Source organism: Amphimedon queenslandica, unplaced genomic scaffold, assembly GCF_000090795.2.
Source record: "Amphimedon queenslandica unplaced genomic scaffold, v1.1 AMPQUscaffold_13274, whole genome shotgun sequence".
In the NCBI taxonomy this organism is placed as follows: Eukaryota; Metazoa; Porifera; class Demospongiae; order Haplosclerida; family Niphatidae; genus Amphimedon; species Amphimedon queenslandica.
Window position 1 is genome coordinate 129,804 of NW_003546490.1, and position 12,214 is coordinate 142,017.

The 12,214-nt window shown below is 34.0% G+C and overlaps 2 protein-coding genes across 6 annotated transcripts; one reads left to right on the top strand and one right to left on the bottom strand.

The window, feature by feature from the left end:
• Nucleotides 1-2,855: 2,855 nt before the first annotated feature.
• On the bottom strand, nucleotides 2,856-5,578 carry LOC109583863 (uncharacterized). The gene is made up of 6 exons (XM_019999365.1): nucleotides 5,518-5,578; nucleotides 5,402-5,455; nucleotides 4,691-5,355; nucleotides 4,569-4,635; nucleotides 4,141-4,515; nucleotides 2,856-3,854 (listed from the first exon to the last, which is right to left on the bottom strand). Exons 3-6 carry the CDS (start codon nucleotides 5,285-5,287, stop codon nucleotides 3,226-3,228), a joined length of 1,668 nt encoding a protein of 555 aa, XP_019854924.1. The 5' UTR covers nucleotides 5,288-5,355; nucleotides 5,402-5,455; nucleotides 5,518-5,578; the 3' UTR covers nucleotides 2,856-3,225.
• An 860-nt stretch (nucleotides 5,579-6,438) lies between these two features.
• On the top strand, nucleotides 6,439-11,940 carry LOC109583869 (putative neurobeachin homolog). 5 transcript variants are annotated; one of them, XR_002185741.1, is made up of 10 exons: nucleotides 6,439-6,562; nucleotides 6,973-7,038; nucleotides 7,093-7,242; nucleotides 7,861-8,308; nucleotides 8,419-8,533; nucleotides 8,581-8,642; nucleotides 8,686-8,750; nucleotides 8,857-8,909; nucleotides 9,056-9,150; nucleotides 11,859-11,940. XR_002185741.1 is itself a non-coding variant. In XM_019999370.1 (7 exons), exons 1-5 carry the CDS (start codon nucleotides 8,270-8,272, stop codon nucleotides 8,897-8,899), a joined length of 360 nt encoding a protein of 119 aa, XP_019854929.1. In that variant the 5' UTR covers nucleotides 7,837-8,269; the 3' UTR covers nucleotides 8,900-8,909; nucleotides 9,056-9,150; nucleotides 11,859-11,940. The 5 variants fall into 5 exon arrangements, 1 of the variants encoding a protein (XP_019854929.1); XR_002185739.1 differs by having other exon boundaries at nucleotides 8,686-8,909; XR_002185740.1 differs by having other exon boundaries at nucleotides 7,861-8,193; nucleotides 8,686-8,909.
• The last annotated feature ends 274 nt before the right edge of the window (nucleotides 11,941-12,214 follow it).

Here is a 12,214-nt window from a genome sequence, read left to right on the forward strand (position 1 = left end):
GTACCACTAATAGTGATGCCATTACTGTTCTTCAAGCTAGCACACAATCGCACAATGTGCTACTAAACTTGTATACTGCTGTTACTACAATTTACTGGACTGTGTAACCACTACATGTACACTATCAACGTACAATTTTTGCTGTGCTTAAAAGCACTTTTGTAATTTTGTAAAATTAATTAAGTTCAAGTACAAAGCACATAGATTATATTGAAAAGGCACTTGCAAGCAGCACTAAGTACTTTGAAAGCTGTGCTTATTTGTGCTTAAGTACAAGCACCAAGTGCTTGACCCCATGTCTGCTTGCTTGTTAGCTTTTTGCTCATGATTGACATAATCAGTGTACAGCAGTGGAATATCTGGACAGTCAAGATCTAGGAACATCATGCTAACAGGATGTGGTGATGAAAAAGTATGAAGCAACTTCAAAAGGACATCAAATGAGACTGGAATTGAAAAAACTAATTCTTTGAAAATGGGCCTTAATAGTAGATCAGCAAAAATATACTGAGTAACCTGACTGTCCAATAACTGAACACCCGAACAGCTTAATGTTAGTTTCTCTAGGTTTTGATGATGCTGTTATATCTCAATTATTGCCTGTGATAAAGGACCATGCAGAATTTGAAGATACCTTTCTATCGACTGTATATGTATTATAGTCATTGAATTGAAACCATAAATCTAACTCTTAGAAATTACACTGTTGTAGATACAGAACAGCAATATCAAATTCTGCTACACTCATGAATTTTATTGAGCACTTGTTCTGAAAAATATGATACCTTAATACCAATTCAACCTTGTCAGTGGGGAAGCTATAATTTTGATGGCCTCAACTGATGTAAACAATTTATTGAAATAATAAAAAATGTGCTCTTAAAATTGCACTCGTTCTCAAAAAAATCCGATGTATTATTGAGGTGCTTAAGGGTAACGTTACAGCCAGCCATTACCTTGATACCGTCCAATACTGATATGTTAAATTCATTCCCAGGAGCGTCGACAGGACATGGGTACATGCTGGTATATCTGTCTGGAGTGAGATGAGGACATTTCTGTGTGCACTGAGCTACGCAACGAATACTATACGTGGATTCTTCCTAAAAGCATTGGACAATGTCAGTATTAGCTGGATCACTATTAAATGTTCCCATACTGTCATAATATAGGTCTGGTATGAAATGATCATGTGTACACTCACAACAGTTATCCGTATCACAACATTCTATTTCTCATCTTCTCAATGATTCTAATTCTAACTCCTGGTGCCACAAGAAGACAGCAATAAAGTAAACTTCCAAGTGACAGGTTCAATCTGTGTAGCTGAAGACTGGCCTGGTGTGCCTTCAATTCTTCCCAACACATAGACAAAAGGCAATGGCTTTGCATACAGTATGCCTCATCCTTGCTATAGTCTTACTCCTTTGAAGTACATGTAAGATGACCTGAATCCTGCCATTTTAATTTCTAATTTTAGTTTTTACGCATTGCCTCTTAGATCACATTTGTTAAAGTTCACAAGAAGGGGTATACGGAATATATACACAATGATGGAATTGCAATTGGATCAGTCTGACAGATGCGCATGTGTGCAGGCCATGTAGCATTGTAGTCCACACTTTAGACTTTGGCCTTTGAATTATATAAAAATTGTGTCTAAACTCTCTCTCCCTCCGCTCCTGGTAAGCTCTAATGGCAGGAGTAGGTCATCTCCTAAAGCAGCTTGGTTTATAAAGACTTTCTGGTCTATTCTTGAGAATGGGCTTACACACAATTTAGCTGCGTGGTCTGAGGTACAATGATATCAGACTTAATTTTATGATACCATAGTGTGATGGCCTTGAATTATACATGTAAATGTAATTACAAGGGGGTGTGTTGACATGTTTACATAAAGATGGAATTTTTGTCTATTTTCAAGACGGTATAGATCTAAACTGAGTTGTTTTTCAACTTAAACGTCATCAGTTGAACTACATGTATTTGTATAACTTTTGTCAATAGCAAATTTATGTGTTCTTCAACTTGTTATTTCAAACAATGCTGGCTGTTTGTCAAATAATGTATATTTTTTGAGCTACAAGGGAGGTTAGGGATAATGATTTGCAAATTAACTTCGACTTTAAAAAGGTCAAAATTTGTAGTCCTTGAAAAAGAGTGCCCTACAGTATGATATTTATGAGAAGATAGATTGTACTTAATTTAATTTCAGTATTATATTGTATTCAGTATTATTTTGTTTTAGAGTGGGAATACCTTCCTTATATTAGACGAGTTATGTTTCTCAGTAGAAGTTCTTCCAAAGTGCATGTATTTCAAACACAAGGCATTTGCAAGTTTCATTCGTCAGCTCCATCATTGTACATGTAAGTATAAAATCCCTTTTATTTTTGGATAATAAATATACTAATTAGCAAGGATTATTTAGGTGTAGTTAGATCTATTAATAATTATTTATCAATTATGAGGTGTGGTTTTTATTTTCTAGATAGATTTAGAAAAGTTTCTAGACCAGGTCATGAGTATTGGCATGTGAACTTTTGGCAGGACCACCCTGAGCTTCTGCACCGTATTAATATGAAGGTAAGTTGGTATGGTTTGTATGTCTTGCTTGAATTTTTGTTGGCGGGGTCTCCAAGGACCCCCCCTCTCTTTCTCTCTTGACTATATATATATGTATATACCATTAAGTTTTATATCATTATTATTATTAGGAATATCATTCAGTCAAGCAGTCCTTACAATCCGGCCATGAACAAGTACAGGATTGAGTCTGAGTTTGCCATTATTATAATAATGCTCGAAGTGATTTTGAATAATTTTATTATTAATTATTTTTGTTATTGTATTTGTTTTAATGCTATTGAAGTGAGATTGGAAAAAGCAAGAGTTATTGTGTTAATAGTATCATTATAGAACTTACAATAGTAATTCATGGAACCTGTTTTCTACAAATTCATGTCAGTTTCAAAAAATTCTTTCCATTTCTATCTCAAGACTGACTTACTAAAATGGAGGAAGGTCAGCTGGACTGAGAAAATTTATTAGAGACTGACGGAGAGGTAGTAATAAAAGAAGAGGGAATTAAGTAGAAAAAAATGATGAAAAGAAAGAGGGAGACAATGACATCACTGTGTGTCAGTTTAGAGAAGGAATGTATACAGAATATACTAGTTTGGTATAATTATTGTATCAAGAGATTAATAAGTTAAAATAAAGTGATTAGTACCCCCACCAGTCTACTCTGTCTTGTATGAGGTGATAGTTAGGATAAGTATTAATACAAGTCTCTTCATGTCGCTCGTCTAGCTTGAGTATCCTTATATTCTTATTATTACTTAATGACTGGAGGATAAGTAGTATTGACTCAGCAGACAATGAAGTCTCCGTTAGATTCAGTTCAACTAGTGATGAGTTATTGAGGAGTAGGTGAGAAAGAGCCTGTCCACTAGTAGAAGTGATGAGAGGATTATGATAAAGATCTAATGAGGTAAGTGTAGAGCTGTGTTCAAGTGCTTGACAGATATTAGAAACTCCTCTATCACTAATGGAGTGGCCATTGATGTCTAGTTCTTGTATTGTTCTGTTATTAGTTATTAGTATACATAAGTACTGGATACAATCATTAGTTAATGGAGTCAACCATATCTCAAATCTCCTCACTGTCCTCAGGTTTAGTGTACTCAGTTTAGTTGATGATAGTATAGTTATTGTACTATTAGTAGATGAAGAATGGAGGAGAATCTCCTTAAAATTATTATTAATACTACTTATTACTTCATTACACTGAACTGGAGATGGAGAGGTAAGGGATACCCTGTCAAAGCCCCAGTCCACACTCCCAGTGACTCCTAGTATAAACCAAAGTAAAGATTATATTGATATACCATATACATAAATATGGGCAAGGCTAGTACATGTTAGTTGTCACTGACTGACTGTATTATGTGAATGTGTGTGTTTTGTTATAATATATTAAGCATGTGCAAAAAATTTGAAGTAAAATTAATGAATTAATTTTTACACAATCATAAGTATGTATGTACACGTGACATTACATACATGCATGCATGCACAGTGCATGTACAATATAACTGTATAGTATGTTCATAAATTATGTTATCACAAATATTCTACCTTTATCATGTTGTTCCTTGTCTTGTCTCAGTGCAGATATCATAATAGGATCATCATTAATAGTCTTCAAAAAATAAGAAGCTTTCTTATCATTACTAGATGAATCATTCCTTATCTTCTGTAAAATAGGAAGGGACACTTCTTCCACTGACAGTATAAACTCTAACAATTGAAGTGACTCCAACATTGAGTAAACACAACTACTAGGAATGTCTCCTTCATCACCAGACACCAAGGATCTTCCTTTCCAATAAAAACTATCATCCTTCCTATATATCTCCAGCCACTCTCCCTCACTGAATGATATATCAACACTGTCAATCACATAATAGCCATAACGAGCAATAAAAACAGATTTTGCTATTGGTTTATTCACTATAAACCAATGATACAATACATCAGTCAGTAAATGAAATGATGACACATACCTTTATCATGATCTTTATCTTGTTCCTTTATCTCCTGTACCTCCTCTTCCAGTGATTCTTGTATTTCCTTTAAAATACAGTATAATTATAATGATAATTACTGACAGTATATATACACATACTTGTATCTTTTGTTTCTTCCATATTGTGCAGTATCCAACAGTAAGCTCCATTAGATCATTCTTTTTTAGTAATTCAAGATTGTCACTCAATTTTATAATGAGAGCTTCAGTGAGAGAGTGAGGGAAGGAGCAAGTGATGGTGATAGATTGAGTGCTTTTGATGTTGATCAGTTTCACAAATTTACCAGAAGATTTTGATACAATATCAGTAACATCCTTCAGTTTATGCTCGGTAGCTTCCCATCCAAGTACATAAGTAGCTGTTTCACATTTAAGAGGAGGACTGGTCCTAACTACATCAAATGGCTCATTCAAGCACAGATCAACTGATAAATTGCGACAAAATTCCTTAATTTCCCTCTTGTAATCATAAATGTATATCTGAGCATTATGAATCTCAAAGTGTTCAACAACAGCTTCAAGGATGACAATATTAATGAGACTACAATTTTTTCTAATCAGACGCATTACACTTTCTTGATTTTTTATTAAACTCAATTCTGCTTCAAGGTCAAAGTTAAAATCTTCAATAAATGTCTTAAGCTCTTCTAAAGGAGGTGGAGATTGAGAAATAACTTTACGAACATTTGAAAACATTTTAGCAAATTTTGCATAAAGTACATCAAAATCTTCACTTTTATACTGTGGAATGTAAAGGGGAGCAACTGCAAAAATAAATATTACTGAAATTATTCACACATTACAACTCACCACTAGGTATTGATTTATTGGAATCTGAACTAGAAAATTCAGAAGATTCCTGAGCTAAAAATTATCAAAATGAAAACTGACTATTGATATTCTGTTGTAATGATATACAAATGTACCTTCATCATCTGATATCACTTGTGCAGCATCATTAAATACTTTATCTAAAAATAAAATTAAAAAAAAATAATTGTGTAAATTAAGCTACCTTACCATTGTCTCTTTGTATAACTGTTCCTAGTTTTACATTACCAGTGAACTTGCACAACACACTAGCAAATGTTTGTAGTAAACTATACTTGCTTTGAATAGCTACTATAATGGCAGCTAACAAGACTTCACGTTGATTAGGAACAGAGGGACTAGCTGATTCCACACTAGCCAATACTTGTCCTGTTATGATACCCTCTCTTTGAAGCATAATAGCTACATTGACAGGATCAGAAAGAGACTGAGAGAGGAGTGGATGATGAGTGCTGAATATATCGATAGCCTTAGCTTTACGTTCTACAGAATACACACACACAGACACACAGTTAATACTAATACAATCAGTGATATTAACTTACTCTCTTGATCTAACTTGTCAGCTGCAGCATTCTCATTCATAGATTTAAGAGCATCTGACAGTGAGTCAAAGGTAGCTCCTCCTTTACTGTCAACATTATCAGCTCTGGACAACCACTGGGAGAGGCATTCAATTAAATACTCATAAGTTGTGTTACTGTCCCTTTTAATGTTGTCCAGTGTGTTCTTGTGTAGTCCTAGTGTCAGTCCAAGTTCATGCCATCTTGTCTGAGGGAAATCACATCTCTTTAACAGATTAAGTACATCAATAAGTTGCTCTAAAATCATATTCAATAATACATAAATAGTTAATAAACATTACCAATAGTCAAAGGAGAAGAGAAGAGACTCAGAGAAGAGGAACAAGGACTGGTTTTATTTGCCATTGATCAAAGCCGGATGGGAAGATTGGGAACTTTACAAAAGAATCACATGGGAGGGGCTCGTTTTGGGCGGGGCAATTAGTTATTTTAACCCTCAAATGGTGGCTTTGAAGCAGCAGATTTTCACTCGAATTTTCATAATTATACCGTAGGGAACAGAGAAAGTTGATGATAAAAATGATGAAGTTACTAATGACAGCAAGATAACAGAGAGGTAGTTTAAATGTACATCTATACTAGTACATGAGTTTTAGTAAAATTGTGAAATACATGTACGATATTAGTCTCGCGTAGCCAGACCCATCCCCCTTTTTGACATTTGGCCAAATGTCAAAAAGGGGGATGGGTTTGGCTACGCAAGACTAGTACAATATGTCCTGTACCTGTACTTGTAGGAGCCAATGAAAGTTTTTGCCCTAGACGCTACATAGCCTATTGGCAGCTGTACCTGTAACAAAACACTATGGACTATAATAGTTTATGCTTCTTTCCAAAAAATGGCTCCGAAATCATTGCAATTTTTGTTACATTAAAAAAGTTTAAGCTGATTCTAACTAAAATTTTTAAGTTGAGTCCGTTTAAACAAATGAACCAATTAATATTATTGTTTTTATTTTATTTTAGAATTTTAACCAGAACTTTGCTGACAAACATTGAATTATGAAATGTACATGTACATGTACATCAAAAGTAAATATACATATGTACATGTAATCCTTTATCTCCATGTCTGTCACTATTTAGAGTGTTGATAGAAAATATGTGTTTCATTTACCCAACACATTCCCAGAGACTCAAAGTATCTTGAGATATGTTATTCCGCTTGTCATACTGTCCCTCCCCCACCTCCTCTGGTCTCTCATACAGATGTGTGTTTGGTACCAATACAAAAAGGTTAGGACACACAGTCAGTGGTATGTATAAAAAAGTGTACATGTTGGTCCTTTTATGTTTTGCCTCATTTTAGCAACTTTAAATTTTGTAAAAAAAATCTAATTTTGATCGGAATCAGCTCAACCTTTCAACAGAACAAAAGAACATGTATATGTATCAAAAAAATTATTCAAGTGAAGAATTTTATATTTTTTATTTTTGGCAAAATTTTACCAATAACCCTGTACTGACTTTTTCTAAAAATGCCTCTGAAATTATCCCAAATTTTTATTATATTTTCTGATTTATATTGATGTACTTATGCTATATAGAAATTTTGAGCTGATTCCGACATCAATTTTAAAAGTTGCAGCCAATTTGATAAAATCCTGAAATTTGGATTTTTCCAAAAAATGTCTTCAAAATCACCTCAATTTTTTATTACATTTTTTGATAAATACTGATATCCTTATGCTTTGTTCAAAGTTTCCAATCAAATTCTTACGAATTTAAGTTTCTCAAAAATCAGGCCAAAGTTCCTACACTACACATATGTACATGAAGTACAGGAACTTGGCCAAATTTTGCCAAAATTAAAAAGGAAAGAATTTTCCATTTTTATTACATTTCCTATTACAGGAGAGTCATTTCTTACTCCAACCGATACTGTCCAGTATATTCTACTTCTTGTCTTGTGTTCCTATAAGTACAAGTCAATACTTGATTCTGTTGAGAAGGAGAGGACCGGCCTCTCATTGCCATGACAGCAGAGATCAAGTACCAGTTCCAATGGGCCCCAGTCCCCTCAGTGTCCTCTTGAGTTAGGGTCCCTCCCTCTTGAAGATACTCCTCTTACTCCTGATACCTTGAGGTTCTCTTGTATTGATTGTTTTGACAGTTCAGTGGCTTCTGCTTCAGATCTTAAGGAGGTACCAGCTGGGGATAAGTCAATGTAGTTCTTTGGAGCTGAGGGTATGCTCCACCCACCAACAATAGTCCCTCTAATCATAGATATTATAGACTACCTAATGTACATGTAGTCTATAATATGTATGTCTTAATGAAGCTGTTGATGTCTCTGGAACAAGTACGTACACATGTACATTGTATATGTACGGTATTTTGTACATGTACATGTTCTTTTGATTGTGTGTTTGTGCTAATTCTAATTTATTAAAGATCCATTATTATACTTAGTTCAGTGTTAGTCTCAGATTAGCTGGAGGGTGTTTGTGTCAGCTGTTAGTTGATCACAAATCAATTCTTAGTAAAGTACTAGCAACTATTGATTGGAGAAACCTTCTAAGTGATGGTATTGTTGTTTTTGTACTTGTTGCTTGTTTATTTATTAATTACCAGCTCCATTGAAACTAGCAGAAGCTAACAGCACTGTTGAAATTACAATGTTACTGTACTCTCAGGTTGAATATTAATATTTATTTATTTATTTATTTTATTTATTAGGAGTGGCAGACATCTTTACAGAAAACAGTTGCTGTATATTTCACATCACTAATCACAGAAGGACGGTAATCAATAATTACTTTTAAACCTCATGTTAATGATGTTTGTCCTCTTGTTTTTATTTGTCTATTTCAGTCATGTTACTCACATCTCTGAATCTTTCATTTATAGTCTGGCATTGAATGTATCACAAAGTATCAAATCAATCAACTAATTTATTCGAAGTAATAATAACAATAATAGTCAAATTGTTGTTATTATTATTATTATTATTATTATTATTATTATTATCATGCAATGAAAAAAATCCTATGCTAAGACATACAATTATTAAATTATTATTATTATTATTATTATTATTATTTACTAGGAGTGGTTATCATTATTCATTAGTTGATCGTAAGATGAGGAAAGCTGGATTACTGAGACACGCACAAATTAACAGCAGAAGCATTGTGGAGAAAAGTAAAGAACATTTATAATATAATTTAGTTATTACTATGGTAACTGATATGTGGTATTTTGATAGTACACGTACATATTTGTCCATTGATTATTTAAAGTTGGACACACAATAGCCTTTTCATTTAGCACAGCTTTAAAGGAAGCTGATTTGTGCCAGTCTAGTAAAGAATGATCGGAATAATCGAAATATTAATTCATTGTGTAATAATAGTTGCTATGATACTGGAGTGCTGTAAAGTGATATTGTCACTCTGAGCAGAAGTAGTGACTTTTAGTAGCTGCTGTTTTTGTTGCTGTGCTAGATATGGTTAAGGAACTTGAGTATATCTAGTACGTGATTGTTGTTGCCAATTTTTGGATGTCGATTTCAGTGGTGGCGGGCAACATTACATAATTTTTTATAATTACTTTTCAACTAATTTTTTCTACTTGATTGCAATATTATTAATAGCCACATCCAACCACACCTTTTATTAATTAATTTCAGTTTATTAACCACAATTATAACCATGTATACATGTTCATTTTTACTGTAAAATGTAATTGGCAGTTTTATATTTGTTTACAAGTGCAATACTTGGCAATTTCACTTGCAAATCGTCAATCGCTAAATACTGTATATATAGCCCATGCTTTTTACCTAAAATGGCTCTGAAATCACCCCAAATTTTTATTACATTTTCTAATATATATTGATGTACTCATGCTGTGTAGAAAGTTTGAACTTATTCTGATTAAAATTTTTTGAGTTATGACACTTTTTAAAATAAGCAAATTTCTGACCCGCAGTGCTCTTGCTTCTGAAATACGGTATGACAGAAAATTAGGAAAATTGACAGGTTATTTTATAAAATAGGCTTCTTGTTGTAAGGTACTGCTTTGTGGTAAGGAATGATTAATATTCAGTACATGTATTGCTGATTCAATAATTAATACTATACTAGGTGAATGTAAACATTGAGGGGCGAGCAAAACGATTAACATTTCGATTAGCAATATACAATGTTTATATAGACAATGATGTAGCGGCTATTAAATGTTGAATGTCGATGTCAATACACTAATGCAGAATTTGTAAGCATGGAAGGAATTTCATAGTTTCTAGCTTTGAGTGAAGAATCTCTGCAGTTACATAGATCTAGGATGGAAGATGGTTGGTCTCAGAAGCCAGAAGGAGACTCCATTTGTTGTTTTTGGGTGTGACAGGGCCATCTCTAGCATTTCTCCGTATTGGACCTCCTCACGCTCATTACGAAGAAGTCGACGAGCTTCACGAGCATCTTCTTGTGAATAACTCATGTTTTAAGCTTCAGCTTCTCTTGTTTCTTAAGTACTCTTCAACTCCTCTCTTCCAGTTAAGTTGCTTTACTCTTACTCATTGTCTTTGCACGTGGTACCGTAATTATCAAAATTATCATTTTAAAATGTGTGATTATTATTTTTTTATAGACGCATAAATAGGAGTGACGTACGTGTACAAACAAACAGACAGACAGACATACTCGACTCGATTATGTGGGGCTCGCTTTTGCTCGCCCCAATCATTATTTAAACCATTCATGAATAATTCTGTTTGATGTTAATGATATGAATAAGGTGTCCAAATGCTATGGAGATCCGCTACATGGAAGCCATTCAACAGAATACCACAAGTGTACCTTTGCTTGAGCCTAATTAACCACTTGTAATAACTATGTCTCCATGAATACCGTATAGCCAAAAAATTTCGCGAGGAATAAATTTTCGTATTTTTGTGATCACTGTTTGCATCACAAAAAATTAAACCCCCGAAAATAAATATTAATTGAGAGGCATGGTTAACCACGCCTTACTAATAAACGTGCCCTTGTCAAGTCGTGTTCTCGGTCAAGCTGATGTCTCTATTACTCTGTATTGCTATTTTAAGCATACTGCCTAGGTCAAAGATGATGATCTTCCCCATCTCTTGTGTCCACACTGATTTGTAGACATGGTGCCTCCTGACACAAGAGTCCATCTCAAACATTGAATCTGCCATGTTTTAATAAAATAAGGCATGGTCATTATTATTATTAGAATAAAGTCACGAAAATATTTATCACAGAATTTAAAATTTCTCCATAAATTTCATTATTCACGAAATTTTAAGCCTCAAGAATTTTTGGCTATACCAGAGGCGAAGCCAGGGGGGCGGGCAAGGCGGCCAATTGCCCCCCCTTTTTTTAAACTCAAAATTTAAAAATAATCAAATAATAAGCTGCTTTTGGAAGGAAAAGCTGTTCTACAACTTACATATGAAAGGAAAAGGCCAAAGCAGTCTTTTTATGATGCCATTATAAGGCTGAAAAGGTATTCAATGTTGCCTATGATCGGTCAAGAAGTCCGCCATGTTAAAAAATAGGTGTGGCCACGCCCCAAAAAGGGCGTGGTTTTGCAAAATTTCGTGGTGCGCTTCACGCGCCGCACTGCTTGCCCCCTCTTTCCAAAAATCCTGGCTATGCCACTGGCTATATGGTATGTTTAAAACAGATAAACACTCCCTATGAGGCGTTTGTGAAATTTGTAAACCTCCAGCTTCGCCCTTGGTTTCCAAAATCCATAAACACCTCATAGGAGGTGCTTATTCATTATAACAATATGTCCTCTTGATGATCAATATATTGATAATATTGTACATCCTTATATGGTATGTGAGTATAATATGTCATTTCCTCTCTCTCTTTCTCCAGCTGGTCATTCTCAGGATTCTGATGTACTGATTGAACTGTGCGAATGTATTTTAATATCTTTATCATCCCTTTTATAAACATTTTTATTCAAAATTATATTATTATTATTATTATTGTTTTTTTCTTTTTATTTGCTCCTTTTTGAGAGAATTATATTGAGAATGGAAACAAGGCTGATTTACTCAAATGGAGAAAGGTCAGCTAGAGACAAGTTATTGACTGAGGGAGAAATAGAAATAATAAAGGAGAAGGAAATAGAAAAAAATGATGACAACAAAGAGAGAGACAGTAACATAGTGTGTGTCTGTAAGAGAAGGAATGTACAGTATTTACTGGAGAAGGAGACTGAGAGATTG

Coding starts and splice junctions, on each gene's coding strand:
- LOC109583863 (XM_019999365.1), bottom strand. CDS start 5,287: ATGTTTTCAAATGTTCGTAAAGTTATTTCTCAATCTCCACCTCCTTTA. Junction 4,516..4,568: donor AGATAAAGATCATGATAAAG/GTATGTGTCATC, acceptor ATTGGTTTATAG/TGAATAAACCAATAGCAAAA. Junction 3,855..4,140: donor CAAGGAACAACATGATAAAG/GTAGAATATTTG, acceptor GGTTTATACTAG/GAGTCACTGGGAGTGTGGAC.
- LOC109583869 (XM_019999370.1), top strand. CDS start 8,270: ATGTATGTCTTAATGAAGCTGTTGATGTCTCTGGAACAA. Junction 8,534..8,580: donor GAGAAACCTTCTAAGTGATG/GTATTGTTGTTT, acceptor ATTAATTACCAG/CTCCATTGAAACTAGCAGAA. Junction 8,643..8,685: donor CAATGTTACTGTACTCTCAG/GTTGAATATTAA, acceptor TTTATTTATTAG/GAGTGGCAGACATCTTTACA.